Source organism: Amphiprion ocellaris, chromosome 15 (genome assembly GCF_022539595.1).
Source record: "Amphiprion ocellaris isolate individual 3 ecotype Okinawa chromosome 15, ASM2253959v1, whole genome shotgun sequence".
NCBI classification, from domain to species: Eukaryota; Metazoa; Chordata; class Actinopteri; family Pomacentridae; genus Amphiprion; species Amphiprion ocellaris.
In genome coordinates this window covers 31,132,510-31,150,033 of record NC_072780.1, presented here as the reverse complement: position 1 = coordinate 31,150,033, position 17,524 = coordinate 31,132,510, and the positions used below count along the sequence as shown (strand labels likewise).

The 17,524-nt window shown below is 34.0% G+C and overlaps 1 protein-coding gene across 29 annotated transcripts in view; it reads right to left on the bottom strand.

Moving 5' to 3' along the window:
• The window catches only part of pleca (plectin a), a 198,315-nt gene that overhangs the window by 80,305 nt on the left and 100,486 nt on the right, over nt 1–17,524 (bottom strand). For 2 of the 29 annotated variants that reach the window (XM_035948480.2, XM_035948481.2), the window contains exon 1: nt 5,028–5,178. The exons of the other annotated variants lie outside the window; for them this stretch is intronic. In XM_035948480.2, coding sequence (XP_035804373.2) covers nt 5,028–5,178 — 151 coding nt within the window. Of the gene's footprint in view, nt 1–5,027; nt 5,179–17,524 lie in introns of those variants that run through there. 29 annotated transcript variants of the gene reach the window in all.

The following is a 17,524-nucleotide window of genomic DNA, read 5'->3' as shown; positions in this document are numbered from 1 at the left end:
AGGCAGGGGAGGGGAAACCTGCAGGGCATTCTGGGGCAGATCTGACCTGGAGCTGGCAGCCAGGAGGGCAGGAAGGCATCTACTGCCACCGGAGAGTCTGTCTGTTATTAGAACTGGATGGAATTTACTGTTTTTCAGAACAAACTCAGTCGGTGATCGGCAGCAGAGGAGACAAACAGCACGATATAAAGTCAAACAGCAACACAGAGCAGAACTAGAAAAGCACTCAGAGCGCAGTCCTCCTCCAAGGCTGCGCAGTCGTTGTATCATTTCTGATGGATGGAATGTTGAAAAAATTCAAGGCTGTAATCACGGCACCATTTAATATAGATGTACCCACAAACACAATGACCTTGCTCTGAGCACAGGTGTGTGTTATGCATGTGTACGTTATGTACGGATACTGAATTGCGTGACCTAAATATGTAGCAGGTGGCAGGAATTGATGGGACTCAGAAACACCTCCACAATTTAATCAGTTGTTCCTTGGATCATTTCTGACAGATAAGTCCTGATAAGTCCTCAGCGGTGGATTAGTAGTAGGATCACAGTCATGTGATCATCAGCAGGCAGCTGATGTAGTGTTCACTTGTTGTCGTAGTTACAGTGACGCCATGCTGCTATCTGGCAATGATACAGAAATCTTTAACAAATCTGTGGATCCAGACTATAAGCTGCATCACTGCCAAAATCTAATCACTTGGTGCTTGTGTCATGTCTGACTTTCCCTGAAAATTTCATCCAAATCCGTTAGCCGGTTTTTGAGTAATGTTGCTAACAGACAGACAGACAAACGTACACTGATTGTCACAGAACTCACCGCATTTCTTGGTGGAGTAATAAAGTTGTGTTTTAGTTGGACTGGTCCGAATAGCAATTTCTGGGCTCTGGATATTCAGGCCCAGGCTCAGCATTAGCATTAGCATTAGCATGGATATCTCCATCTTCGGCATTTTGTCTTCTGTTTACAAACACGAAGCATAACATCAGAGTTGGTAGGTCTGCCTGATGACAGTAAAGCAGCTAGTCAGTGACAGTGGCGACATGGGTATTCTGATCTCAAAATGAATCTATGGATACCATCACAACGACCGAATATTCGGATATTCGGGTCCAGCCCTAGTCTTAAGTTGCCCACATTATGTTTCTAATGACTTTAAACCTCCTGTTATGTTGTGGGTCAAATTGACCCATTTTCAAGTAAAAAACAAAATGTAAAAATTGTTACCTTTATTTATTTTTTGATGAAACTTTTTCTGCTTGGCTTAAAAAGAATAAAATGGTTCATTTTACATATTTGCACCCTGAACAGAAGACAAGTATTCTGTTAATTTACCAACTCCATAAAATAAAAAATTCAAAATGTAAGTTTTTTTAAAAAAACTCAATGTCATGTAAAACAGTTGTATTTTATCTGTAGGTCTTTCCTATGTACATTTTTAAAAAGTTTTAACGTGTATTTATTAAATGAAAAACTAGTGAATTATTCTTGTTAAACCATGATCTGTGAGAGGTAAATAACACCTCTGCACTAAGTATTTACAGAAATGATTTGTAATGGAGTTAACAATGAGATATAAACAATGTTTATTGGGATTTTTTTCCCGGTTTCTGTCATTCCTGGATAATTAAACACACCCCAGGAACATCATTGCTGTTCTGAGAAACGACCCTAACGGATGGTTAAAGTGTCACTTTCAGGCACCCTCTGCACAAAAACACGTGTAATTAGCCACACATGGTGTTTGTTATTGTGCGGTTGTGGAAATATGAGAACTGGATAACTGCTGGATTTTTGCACTTCAGATGTGTCATTCAAAGCCAATTAACCCTCTGAACTTTGAAAGGCATCTTATCTTTTGAAAAATAATCAAAAATGCACAATTTATCTCAGTCAGAATCTGTAAAACGAGATACGATTTGTGCAACATCACTTCCGATTAACCTCTGAGCCCTAAAATCCACAGGTGGGGTTTGAAAGTTATGTTATCTTTCAAGAAAACAGCCAAAATTTAACACTTAACAGAAGCAGAAACTATAAAAACACAAAGAACTGTGTGATTTCCAACTTTCTAATGGTACTTGAACTACTCATCTGTGACTGTGGGAAAACTCAACCAACGTTAAAAATAGATCGAAATCCAAGTTTTGTTTAAAAAATTGCAAGAAATGAACAATTTGCTCTATCCACAATCTGTCAAAAACAAGAAATTCTGCCATTTTTCCTGCAACTGTGAAGCTTTGAGTGACTCAGCTGTGACCAACAGTCACATGAAAAAAATTCAAGAACTTTTGGTTGAACTGCAGGCTGTGCTTAAACAGAAAAGATAGGAAACAAGCATAGACACCAACTAAAAATATAAATAATTGTATAATTATTAAATTAATAATTTCATTTACAGTGTTGGTACCACAGTGGGCACTTGGGAAATGTTGGACATGTTGATTCCAGTTTTTTTTTTTTTTTTTGCAAAATAAAAAAAGTCAAAGAAATTTATGCTACTGTGTCTCATACTGACAGAAGACATTTCTGAGTTTTCTCTCCTTCTTTCTGTTATGTAGAGGTTCAGGACTTTATATTGCAGAGAAAAATGAACCCACAGTGAGGAAAAACATCCAGGAACTCCTCAGGGATCTGAGGATTTAAGAAAAGAGCTCATTTTCCAGCTGAGTCTGTCTCCCTCTTCTGGTGCAGCAGCTCCGGTACAAAACACACCTGAACATTTCTACTTTAAAGTCCAACAAGCAGCAGATAAAGCCAGTAAAAGTTAAAAACTACCGTTCAGGAAACTTCAAGGTCACCGGAGGCCCCGAAGTGTTGACACAAGGCCGAGAACCGTCGCATTTAAATATGGGAAAGAGGTGGTTTGTGTAAACGGTTGCCGTGGCAACGCGGCAAAAACACACACAGAGAAGCTGAGAGTCAGTCGGCGTGACGTTCTGACCCCAAACCTCTGGAGAACGTTAAATGTAGGGACGGAAAAATGAATAAAATAAAATAAAGAGGGGGATTTCTCTACTTCTGAAGCTGAAAAATGTCCATAAAAGCCTGAGAGAAATGATAATATGTGACGTTTTAGCAGCAGGTAAACAAACGTTACGCAAACGTTCCATTCACACAAACTGCTCAGTGATAGAAGGTTTGAGCAGGAACGCCTTCAACACATGCATTCAGATGTCAACATGATGGATTAGACACCTGAAAAAGTCATTTCAAGGACCTGTTACCACCATTTTAATAAAAATGTGACTGCAAGACGATAAAAAATACTGATTTAGATCAACTTTTTAGGAGTTATGTTGCACCAACTTAATATTTTTGTGTAATTTAAACTCAAATTGGCAAAATCTGCTGCGTTTGTGTTTTTGTTGAGCCTAAAGCTTTTGTTTTTAGGGTGTGTGAAGGAACATGTGGGACGCACATGTTTTCCATCCATCAGAGCTGCTCAAACATAGCTTTCTTTACACAAACAGACCACTATTTATAGAATTTCTACAAAACAAATGAAGCTCATGTTACAGGAGGAATGCAGTGTTATGTATTAGCGTCGTTTTTTGATGAATCCATCAGTTATTTTCTTATTTTAAAGTCAGAAATAGCAAAAATGCTGAGTCAAGGAGACAATATTTGAGAAGATGAAGGCGGAGAAGCTGTTTTTACTTAAAAATAAACACTTGTTTCTGCTTTACTTTCAACTTCTGCTGGACAAATTATATATTATCATTACTTTTTTACTAATTTGTTAATTATTTAGTACATTAAAAGTCAGAAACAATGAAAATGTTGAGTCAAGGAGAGAATATTTCAGAAACTGGAGCCAAAAAGTGAGTTTTTGCGTAAAAATAAACACTTGTTGCTCCTTCTTTTTCAATTTTTGCTAGAAAAATCATGTATTATTATTTTTTTTTTTAACAATCAATTAATCATTTTATTTTTTTAAAAGTCAGAAATAGTGAAAATGCTGAGTCAAGGAGACAATATTCAAGTAACTGGAGCCAGAAATTGAATATTTGCTTAAAAATAAACACCTGTTGCTGCTTTACCTTCAAGTTCTGCAGGACAAACTATACAGGATCATTACTTTTTAAAACAATCCATCAATTATTTTCTTTTTTAAAGTCAAAAAAGTGAACATGCTGAGTCAAAGAGACAATATTTGAGAAGCTGTCAGCTGAAAAGCTGTTTTTGCTCTAAAAAAAGCTGCTTTACTTTCAATTTCTGTCCAGGACAAACTATGGATTATCATTGTTTTGTTGATTAAAAATCCGAAATAGTAAAAATGCTGAGTCAAAGAGACAACATTTGAGAAACTGAAGGCAGAGAAGCTACTTTTCCTTTCAAAAACCACCTGTTGCTTCATGTCCAGCATCTGCTGGACAAATGGAGCATTATCATTATTTTCTTTTGAATAATCCATCTATTGTTTTCTTATTTTAAAGTCAGAAATAGAGGAAATCCTGAGTCAAAGAGACAATATTGTAAAAGCTGGAGGCTGAAAAGCTGTTTTTGCTTTAAAAAAGCTGCTTTACTTTCAGTTTCTCTTTAGGACAAACTATGGATTATCATTATTTTGTTAATTAAAAGTCAGAAATAGTAAAAATGCTGAGTCAAGGAGACGACATTTGAGAAACTGGAGCCAGAGAAGCTACTTTTTCTCTCAAAAACGACCTGTTGCTGCTTCACTTCCAACTTCTGCTGGACAAATGGAGTATTATCATGATTTCTGTCAATAATCCATCAATTATTTTCTTATTCTAAAGCAAGTAATAGTGAAAATGCTGAGTCAAAGAGGCAATATTCGCGAAGCCAGGGAAGCTACTTCTGCTTTAAAAAAAAACAAAAAAAAAAAACACTTGTTGCTGCTCAACTTTCTCTCTCTGGACGCCCACTCTTTTGTCCCTCACGTGTCGCTGTATTGTGGGTGGAGGTATGAAGAAGGTTGAACATCATCATCATCACCATCATCATCATCACCGCCACCCCTCCCAGCCACACTCCCCTCCTCTCTGAGCGCAGACGGACCTACCTGCGCAGCACATGCGGCTGTACAGATGCGACCCCACTTGCGCGCAGCTCATTTCGTGGATGTAGTTCCCCCGCTGGAACAGAAATCCACGCTCCACGCCGCCGCAGCAGGACGGCACGGCGGCCCGCATCGCTTCCTCCACCTCGGTCATCCCGGTTCTGTGTTCTGCGCCGCGCGTAAAAGTGTCGGAGCTGCGCTGGGCTTTCCCTGAAAACCGCCCCCTCGCTCGCGTACTCGTCGCGCGTAATGCAGCCCTCCGAGCTTTTTTTCTATGAGAGCCACATGGAGGAGGATAAACAGTGTCGGATTGCAGAGACTTCGCCTCAGGCTCAGCCCACTTTTGTTCTGTTCAGGGAGACGAAGCTCTGCGCGGTTCCATCCTCCTCCTCCTCCTCCTTCTCCGCTGCTGCTGCTGCGCGTAAAAAGACGGTTCGTGCCACCGAGCGAGCCGCGTCTGGGAGGGACATCCCCGAAATACACGCAGCGGAGCCGTTAATGCAACACCGAGCTCCTATTTTAGCATATGTGATATCTGTTCCTCTCCCAAGATTACACAACCCGCTCCTGGCCCCTGAATGCAAACGAGAATAACCGAAGGGGAATTATTCTTTCTCTCCATTGTGCTGCTGCACAGTTCAGCCTCCACATGTTTAACCTTTCCTCTCTGGTGATAAATCAACACTTTCCCTCCACATGTCCAGCAGCTGTGCGCCATAAATAAGCCAAACAGTAGAAGAGTCTTGTGTTTTCTCCGTCTTTACTCACTTTGAAGCGCAGGTTTTTGCTGCTGGAGCTCAGAATCATTTCATGTCAGCGCAGTTAAATGCATTTTATAGAGGGAGTGTTTTCTTCTATAGGAATGCAGCTGAAGCAGTAAACATGCCAGCAGAGCACCTCAGTATAATTCACAGCAATCACCTGCATTATTTTAGATCTGTATGTCTCCACTGTTCCCTTTGGCACTAAATATTTATAAAGTTATAAACAAATAAATTTATTCAAGCTACAGTCTGAACATGTTGTGTGAGTTCTTGGTGAATGTAAACAGGTTTAAACATTTAAAGCTATATTTAAAAAAGTACACTGTAAAAAAATCCAGTACAAAACAAAAGGTACAGTTCCAGTAAATATATGTATATGAAATAAACTTTAAAAACGTTGACAAAACTGGCAAAAAACGGTAAAATACTTATATATTTATTCGACTTAAGTAAATTTTTAAAAATTGCATTTACAGTTATGGCCATTTAAAAATAAAAAACAACATGTATTTTTTAAAAAAAAGCTAATTTCTTTTTTTACTTAAGGTGTAAATATTTTTTTTATCCATCCGTGATTTTACTGGGTGTTATGTTAAAATATTTACCATTTTTTCAATTCTTTATATAATTTTTGTTTCCAGTAAAGACAGATATCTGTAAAAATAGTTTTTGTTGATTTAAAACACTAAATAAATAATGAATTACTATTTTTTAAAATACATTTTTTTTTTACGATGACATTATGTTATCATGCAGACATTATTGACAGTTATGGCCATTCTTGTTTAGTTTTTTAGACTTTTTACAATGATTTTACAAAGTTATTTGTAATTTAAGAAAACAGGATTTTTAAAACAATTTTTCAGTCCTTTATTTATGTAATTTTTTGTTCAAATAATGTCAAATATTTGAAAATATTTCATATTTAAACACTATTAGAATATAAAATATAATTTTTAAAATAATATAAATATAAAATAATTGTATTATATTTTTAATACAGTCAAAGTAGTGTAATTTTACCATCAAAGATAAAAATTAAAAAATTATTATTTGTAAAAATACTTTCTCTTTTTGTACAATGACATGATGTAAAGTTTGGGCCTACTTTTTGTACAGTTCACATGCAAATTCATATTTTGCATCTTCACTTTTATGAGATATTATCTGTAATTTATCAGAACTGGGAAGAAATTTGTAAAATAATCTGTAAAATAACAGTAAATTCTCAAAAAAATTACAGCTACAATCTGTTGAAACATTGATAGTTTACAGTGCAGTCAGCAGAAGTTTGGCAAAAATGAACTAAAAAAAGTAAGTGAATGAAGCTATAGTCTGAACATGTTATGTGGTTTTAAGTTCTTTGTGAGGATGAACAGTTTTGAATGTTTTAAAAGCTATATTTTAAAAAATTCACTATAAAAAGTAATCTGTAAAAAACAAAAATCAAACTGCAACAAAAAAAGTAAAACAGTGGAATAGTGTAACATTAAAAAATTGTAAAAACTTTGACTAAACTGGCAAATAGCTGTAAAATAGTCCTATTTTTAGTTAACTTAAGTACAAAAAATAGACATTATGTACAGTTTTGGCCTGTTTTTTCTGGGGCGTTTTGGCACTAGCATGTAAATTAATATGTTTTTCCAGTGATTTTATGAGGCAGTATCTGTAATTTCACAAAACAGGGAAAATCTTTAGAACAGCTACACAAAACTGGTCCAGAACCTGCAGTTAAAACTGTTCACCTTCATTTTTACAGTGCATTTGGCACTAAATATCTTAAAGGTTGGTGATAAATGAAATAAAAAGTTAACCAAATGATCCTACAGTCTAACTTTGTTAAGTAGTTTGAAGTTCTTTGCGATTACAAACAGATGTGCATGTCTGGAAAACCACATTCAAAGTGATAAAAAACATATCTGTGTGGATAACGGTGGTAATATTTAACGATATTCAAATGTTGCTGTAATTCAAAGGCGTGTATTCAGGACTGAGAAGATATCTGAAACATCTTTAAACACAATTTTAAAGACAAATATGAATTAACCCTCCTGTTGTTTTGCGGGTCAAAACTGACCCAGTTTAAAGTTTGAAAATGTGGAAAAAATATATATTTTCACAGTGAAACTTCTGATGTCCACATTTTCAACATTTTTGAGAAATTTTTGAACATTTTTTGGTGGAAAAAAAGAAATGTTAAAAATGTTTCATAGAACATTCACATAAAAAAACAACCAAAATCCAGCAAATTTTGCTGGATTTTGGTTGTATTTTTATGTGAATGTTCTTAAAGAAAATAGAAGTTTTACTGATATATATGGAATCACTTTAGATATTTTTAGGATTTTTTTGGAAGATTTTTACTCATTTTTTGCAAATATTTACAAGAATTTTCTTGCCAAATTTGGGGGATTTTTTTAAAATAAAACTTTTAAGGGAGACCTTTAAGGAATTATTGGAATTTTCTTCATGAAGGTTTTGCAAACAATATTTTTTGGTGCCCGTAAATGAGGACAACAGGAGGGTTAAAGGACTCTACTCAGGACACAGAAATCCTCGAGTGATTAAAAGTTGGAATGCTTGGAGGTAAAAATATCCATGTTTCTGCAGGAAGAGGTGCTAAATGATCTAAAAAAAGCACGAGGAGACACGCTTCAGGCCTCTGAAACACAAACAGAGGATCTGCTGCTGACCTGTTTTACCTCTGGTGTCTATCAGAGGACCAGCCTGAGGTTCACCATCAGGGGCATGCAGGGACACGGTGGGCAGTCATTGTTTCTGACTCTTAGTGTTCCTCATGTGTTTTCAGCTACAGCAGCTCTGTTATTACCGTCCCAGTGAAAGGAGGAGGCAGGAAAGTGAGTCACAGCTGCGAACCGCCAGCTAGAAACGGGAACCTGATCTGAACGAGGCTCGACGGTCGCCAGCCGGCCGCTGGAGCAGAGCTGGGTGTGGCTTCCTCAACGGATCACATGTATTCATGGTGCTGCAACACAACGGAGCTGTTCTAATCCTCTTCAAAGGGCCTTCACAGCACAATGATCAGCGGAAGTCTCAAAGTTAAAGAGACAACAGAGGCTGGTATTAAAGCCAGAAAATCAGAATCTACAGGGGTGTCAGCTGCTGCTGGTTTATGATTTATAAAACGATGTGAGGAAAATCTGCAACATGCGACAACATTGTTTAATACTGACGTGTTTTAGCTGTGTGTTTCTGCTTGTAAACTGAATAGACCAGAAATGATAAATATTGTGTATTTCTGTATTTTTTCCTTCTCTTCAGAGTCACAGTTTTTCTGCTGCAGGTAAATAATTCTCTCTCATGGTATATATAGTTTTTATTTTACTGTTAAAATCTGATCCGTGTCCTAAAATCTAAGCATTGTTCTGTCACTTCTACTGTTGTGTTGCAGAGATTTTTTTGAGTTTCCGTCTGTCTGCAGCCTGTCTGGTTAAGTTACGGTACGGTTACTTCCTATAACCACATATAGACCACGACCTGTTTAATCACTGAAGCAACGAACAAAACAAGCAGCAGGTTGCTGAGAAACAAAGAAAACACGTTTTATGTTGGCATCAGTGGCAGCAGTTTGATAAATTCTGGTTCTAAATGAGGTTTCAGCATTAAGTGAATGATACGCTGATTAAAGACGCTGTATTCTTAGTTATTTATTATGGATATTAATGTGTTATGGGGAAAAACAGCACAGCATCTCATCTGTTGGCCTCTTTTAGACAGCAACTCAAATTACAATTAAATTAATATAAGAAATTCTAGTAAATCTATTATCCACATAGTTATCTCCTTAGAACTTTCACATTAATCTAATTAAGTTATTGTAGATGATGCTTTAGAAAAACACTTACTATCACTGTTATTATAATTATTTTAAGAAATTAAAGTTGAATTCCTCCTGCTTCCTTGCAATAACTGCTGCAAATATCAACTATTGTCATTGTTGATTCATTTGCTGATTATTTCTCAGTCAACTATGAACATTTCTGGTCTATAAAATGTTGGAAAATGGTTAAAAAAAAGTCTTGTTTCATCCACAACCAAATGATATTCAGTGAATCTCCCTCTGGATTAATAAAGTATCTATCTATCTATCTATCTATCTATCTATCTATCTGTCTATCTGTCTATCTATCTATCTATCTATCTATCTATCTATCTATCTATCTGTCTATCTATCTACCTATCTATCTATCTATCTATCTATCTATCTATCTATCTATCTATCTATCTATCTATCTATCTATCATTTATCTATCTATCTATCTATCTATCTATCTATCTATCTACCTATCTATCTATCTATCTATCTGTCTATCTGTCTATCTGTCTATCTATCTATCTGTCTATCTGTCTATCTATCTACCTATCTATCTATCTATCTATCTATCTATCTATCTATCTATCTATCTATCTATCTATCTATCTATCTATCTATCTATCTATCTATCTATCTATCATTTATCTATCTATCTATCTATCTATCTATCTGTCTATCTGTCTATCTATCTACCTATCTACCTATCTATCTATCTATCTATCTATCATTTATCTATCTATCTATCTATCTATCTATCTATCTATCTATCTATCTATCTATCTATCTATCTGTCTATCTATCTATCTATCTATCTGTCTATCTATCTACCTATCTATCTATCTATCTATCTATCTATCTATCTATCTATCATTTATCTATCTATCTATCTATCTATCTATCTGTCTATCTATCTATCTATCTATCTATCTATCTATCTATCTATCTATCTATCATTTATCTATCTATCTATCTATCTATCTATCTATCTATCTACCTATCTATCTATCTATCTATCTATCATTTATCTATCTATCTATCTATCTATCTATCTATCTATCTATCTATCTATCTATCTATCTGTCTATCTATCTACCTATCTATCTATCTATCATTTATCTATCTATCTATCTATCTATCTATCTATCTATCTGTCTATCTATCTATCTATCTATCTATCTATCTATCTATCATTTATCTATCTATCTATCTATCTATCTACCTATCTATCTATCTATCTATCTATCTATCATTTATCTATCTATCTATCTACCTATCTATCTATCTATCTATCTATCTATCTATCTGTCTATCTGTCTATCTATCTATCTATCTATCTGTCTATCTATCTACCTATCTATCATTTATCTATCTATCTATCTATCTATCTATCTATCTATCATTTATCTATCTATCTATCTATCTATCTATCTGTCTATCTATCTACCTATCTACCTATCTATCTATCTATCATTTATCTATCTATCTATCTATCTATCTATCTATCTATCTATCTATCTATCTATCTATCTATCTATCTATCATTTATCTATCTATCTGTCTGTCTATCTATCTATCTATCTATCTATCTATCTATCTATCTATCTATCTATCTATCTATCTTACTGAGTGAATCAGTGCACATGAAAGTTTGGTGAACAGTGAAGGAAGATGAGATCGCATCGAGCTTGTTGGGTGGAGAGTTTTCTTTTAAAAACTTCCCGATGGCAGCTAACATGTTGCTGTTAGCACCAGAGCTAACGTTAGCTACGTGCCTACAGGGTCGTTTTTTTTTCACGTGGAAAGGCGCCGTGAGAAAAAACAGCCTAGTGAAACGTATTTCTGAAAGCATTTGATGTGAGAAATAAGCTGCTGAATCTGTCCTCGTTTTAGTTCAATGACGGCTAGTTTAGACATTTAACGAAAGTTTCGCGATGCGTCAGACCTCCGATCCCCGCACCTCATTTACATAAAGTAGAAGTCAGGTGTAGTTTATGCAAATGAGCTCCAGGGAGACACACCACAATGCAACCAGCATGCAATGCGGTGCATTTCACATAGACGATGAATGGGATGCTAGAAATTGATGGATCCTGTGGACACGTTAGCTACGACAGTCCTGCTAACGGCTAACGGTGTAGCCATCCCATAATAGACCGCTTTAGAAGACACTGAAAGTGCTTTAGTTTAAAAAAAGTCTTAAAATGCTGAATATAATCGCTATATTTGCACTTTGAGTTTGCAGTAATCTGTGAATGTGGCAGACAGATGAAAAATGCAGATAAACAGAAATGAAACAAACATTTTGTTATTTAAGTTCATGTATGTCTGTTCATTCAGTCGCCAACCAACATTTATTTGAACTGAAAATCTTTGCTTATTGTGACAAATATTGCTATTTGACAATGCGATTAATCACAATTAATTAATTACAACGGCTAATTAATTAGATAAATTTTTTAGTCGCGTCCCACCACTAAAATAAAAGTGTAATCAGTTGCCTTGATGACTAATGATCTGCACTGATGGTATTGGTCGACCCCTACAGATGTAACTCTAATCTTTATGTCAGCGCTGATATAAACTAGCAGTGACTGGGTGAAAGACGGACTCTACAGTCATGAGCTGAGATTCCTCTCAGGTCTGAGGATCAGCAGCAGCGTTTGTTGTGTTTGTTTCCAGGAGACCAGAACGCCGTCCTTGGTGTTGAGTTTACTACCAGCAGCCGGAGCTTTTTTTAAACCTGGCTGGGGGTGAAATCCCTTTTCCCTACTTCCACCTCCACTCAGTCAAAGGCACCTTGTAGCTACAGCAGACATCATGTCCTCAGATGTAAACACTCTGCACACTTCCTGTCAGTGAAAACCTCCTCCCTCCGTTCAGATGAGAACAACTGGATGATGATGTTCTGGGTGTGGACCGACTGTCTGCAGTGCGGCAGCTCCAGAGCAGGAAGCAGATCACCTTTAATGCAAATCAGCTGATCTGAAGCTACACCCTGGTTTGGTAACGCAGCGTTTACTCAGTTTATTAGGATTATTATGCTCCCGGCTGCTTTTATTTGATCAGAGCTGCATCACAGTATGCATGCTGACGAGATGCACACAAGATGCAATTTTTAACTGTTATTTTACAGATTTTCTCTTTTATTTTCTTTAAATTATTAATAATATCTGGTAAAATCACAGAAAAAAGTATGAATCTACACGTACACCTGTTAAAAAACAGCCAGAATAAACAAACAAAAAAAAGTTTTTATCTCTGTAAAAACACAGGAAAAATACAATATGTTGAGGATTGAAAAATGTAAAATTATTTCTAATATTTTTTTTAAATCAGATTTTCCCAGTTTTGCTACATTATCTTGTACCTATAAAAACTGTTATTCTTTTCATTAAAGTACAGAAAATACCAAGTAAAACCATCAAAATGTTTTTTCATATATATATATATATATATATATATATATATATATATATATATATATATATATATATATTCCATATGTAAAAATGATACTACCATTTTACAGATTTTATTCCTATTTTGTTTGTACAATCCAAAACTGTAGATATTGTCCACATCAAATTTTTTTTTACAAAGTATGACCATTAAAGTGACACTATAAAATATGTAAATTAGGCAAATAAAATAAAGATGAAATAGGAAAAAAATCCTTATTTTGAAGATATTTGTTCTTATCTTCACAGTTTTCAAGTTTTTCAGTATTCCAGTTATATTTAAAATATATTTACTTTTATCCTTCATCTATCTCCTTTATTTATCTATTCTTTTTCTATTTTATTTTATTTATCTAATTTTCCCTATTTTTGAAATCTTTTTTATCTATTCATATAAGTAGCAAAGAAAGCCTTTCCCATCCAGATAAACATGTTTCTGTAACTTTGAACCTTGAACCATCCTTGCTGCTACATTTCTTTTTCCAGTGCAGTTTTGTGGCGCTGTATTTGCCCAGAGTTTACCGGTCAGACCACTATTCTTGGCAGCGTTGGTTTGATTTGTGCGTCAGCTGAGTGACGATCACAGAAAAAAATGTAGAGAATTAAACCACACAGAAACGTGATGGAGTTTTTCCTCAACAGAAGAAGAAACTAAAGGAAACTCTGCAGCATGAAAACGACTTTGGTTAACTGGGGTTCAATTTCCTCAAACATAATAGACTTTTCTGTAGATCAAATGTGCAGAAATAAGACAGAAAAAGCAGATTTCAGTCAAATAAGGTAACTAGAGTCTCCTCAGAGGCCCATTCTGAGCTGAATCTGCTTTTCATTTGTCTGTTTCTGCAACATATTTTACATATTAAGCCTTTTTTTCCTTGCAGGAGAAAGTCTTTGTTGCTGTTTTTGAACTCATCTGCTCACAACAAAGTGAGGAATGTTGTGACGACGGCTCTTATCTGCTCAAGGTGTGTCCTGGTTGACAGTTTATGATGCAGATTAAACAGGGGGAGCGACAGGGGAAAGTACAGATCAGTGCATCTTATGATAGCTTTGTTCCTTTTAAACTCCTCTACAGGCATAAATTAAAACCTGAAAAATTCATATAATACTAATATAATACTCAGCTACTTCTTATATAATTCATGGTAAATCTCCTGGCAGACCAAAAAAACAAGAAACAAAATGTGGATGTGCTTTTTTCAAATGAATTAAAAAAAAGAAAAATAGAAAATGGAAACAAAATAGATAAAGAAAAAAACGCATGTTCAAAATAAAACTGTAGAATATCAGAATGTTGAAAAACTGAAAATAAGAGCAAATGTCATTAAGATAGCTATAATTTTGCCTGATTTATACATTTTTATGGTGTAAGTTTGATGATAATACATTGTAAAACAATGAAGTAATATTTGTTACAAATGACAACAACAAAAAAAAAAAAACAGATTTTTGATGTGGACATTATCAACAAAATCTACCCAAACTGGGATGAAATCTGTAAAATAATAATAATAGTTTGAAAAATAGCAATATGTATATATATATATATATATATATATATATATATATATATATATATATATATATATATATATATATATATATATATATGTGCAAAAAATTTATATATATTATATTTTCCAATACAAAAAATGTCTAGTTAAATAAAAATGTTAAGTTAAAGGTAACAAAATCTAGATTAAAAAAAATAAATAAATATATACTATAATTTCAAAAATTTTTTAAAATCATGTAAAAAAAATTACATGTAAATTTATACTTTTTTGTGATTTTACTAGATATTACCTGTAATTTAACGAAACTGAGAAAATCATTTAAAATAACAGTTAAAAAATGATCTGTCATTTTAAAGCTTTAAAACGTGTTAAACACATCCACATGGTGGTTTTCTCTTATGCTAGGAGCCATATAATAAATGATATATATATATATATATATATATATATATATATATATATATATATATATATATATATATATATATATATATATATATATATATATATATATATATATATATATATATGTATACATATGTCTCCTAGCACACAGAAAAATACCCAAAAACACCATGCGGATGTGTTTACAACGTAAAAAAGCTGCTTTTCACCAGAGGGATGTTTAAATTTGGCCTGGTTCCATGCAGGAGGAAGAGTTACGACATGACTGAAGCTCATTTCATTGTTCTCTGCAGCTCCATCATCATATTTGCTGAGCTGCCAGGTGGACAAACAGGTTCCTCAAAGGTTTCTCTGCTTGGAGACGTTCGTCCTTTACGTTCTGTCATTTCCCTGCAGGGCGTGTTGCCTGTAGGTGTGCTGGACGACGACTCTAACATGTGAGGTGTGTCTGCTCATGTTACAGCAACGCTACAACAACTTTCAGGGTCCAACTATGTCTAATTATTATCCTCTGGTATGAGAAGAGGGAGAAGAAGAACAAACAAGCTGCTCACACTGAGTCACTCTGAACTGCTTCAAGTCAAATCCAGTCACTTCAAAGACGACAGAGACTTTTCCTCCACGAAAACACTAAAATCTTCTCTTCTTTGGGGCTTTTTAAAGAAGCAGCTCACTCGAAATTACTATTAAATGACATTTCTATTAGAAATTAAAGCAAACATATCATATAAAATTCTAAACCCACACAGTTATACCCCAAAAATGTCTCAAAATCTCCTTAAACGTTGACTTTAATCTAAATAAGATACTACAGACTCTAGAAAATAACCTCCACAATCAAGCATATGATTAATTTCTACATATTTAATTACTGATAGCATAAATACAAGTTTTTAAGTTGATTTTTAGTAACTCTACTTATCATAATAAGGTCATAAATTAGCAAATTAATGAAACTAAATTTCTCTAATGTGACGTTTTCTAGTTAATTTAAAGTTAGCTCAACTTGAATTTGGTTGTAAATCAGCAATTTAAGTTTAGATTACTCACAATATTAAACTGATGCAACTTAAAAGGTTTATCTAAATCGGTAAATCTGATTTTTATTTATTTTATTATCTTGCATCCAAGCATGTAGTAAATCTAAAAAAATTAAAGTTTTACTTTTTAAAAATAAAATTAAAAAGACCAAAATAGGTCTCTTGAATTTAAGTGCATTTCTTAAAAATCCATTGGTTTATTTTAGGTGTGAATTATTCCTGAGGAGGAAAGAAACCAGAAAATATTCACATTTAAGACACTAAAATTGGAGAATTTTGACAATTTGTTTATTGTTTTTTCATGATATTGTACTGAAACAGAAGCTATATAAATAGACTGACATAAATTTGAACTGAAAACAATTTGGTTAATTTACTTTGTTACTTTATTTAGTATCAATTTTAGCTTTAAAGTGTAAAGAAATAGCTACAAATGCTACAGCAATATGATTATTTTAATTGTTGATTAGTATGTTGATCATTTTTTAAAATCATTTTTGGTCTGTAAAATGTTAGAAAATAGCAAAAAAAACAAAAAAAGACAAATATCTTCTTTTGTCCATAAATATATATTCCGTTTACTGTCACAGAGGAGGAAAGAAACCAGAAAATATTCACATTTAAGAAGCTAAAATTGGATAATTTTGACAATTTGTTGTTTTGTATTGTTTTGTAAGATATATAAATTAGACAAATTTTTAATTTCTAAATTTACAAAATTAAATACTTAGATACATTTAACAAAAAAATTTGGTTAATTAGATTTCATTATTAATTTTAGCTTCAGAGTGTAAAAAAATTGCTACAAATGCTTATTATATTGATTTTTTTTATCACTTTTTTGGTCGAACATCATCTTTTGTCTATAAATATATTCAGTTTACTGTCACAGATGAGCAGAAAAACCAGAAAATATTCACGAGAGGCTAAAATTGGAGAATTTTGAGTAGACTTTAATATGAATTTAGCAGCTTTAGTTTTAAAATGTAAAAAAAATATATATAGTTACAAATACTAAAACAACGTGATTATTTTAGTTTTTGATTATCATGTTGATTTTTTTTTATCACTTTTTTGGTCGAATATCATCTTTTGTCCATAAATATATTCAGTTTACTGTCACAGAGGAGGAAAGAAACCAGAAAATATTCACATTTAAGAGGCTAAAATAACAGAATTCAGACTTTTTTTCTTTTTAAAAAAAGTTACTCAGATCGATTAACCGACACAGTTTTGACAACTGCTCGACTAAGTGATTAATCGCAGCAGTAAAACGGGTGTTTCTGCTGACATTTAAAGCCACAGACGTGTGCAGCTAACCTTCAGGATGCAGCGGGTCACAGAACATAAGAAGCTTTCTGTTAGAGCTCGGAGCAGATCTGCTGGAGGTGATGAAGCACTTTTTGTTTTTCTAAAGATGCTGAGCTTTGCAAACACCTCCGGCTTCCTGACGTCACCACATCCAGCCCGGCATTTACGGG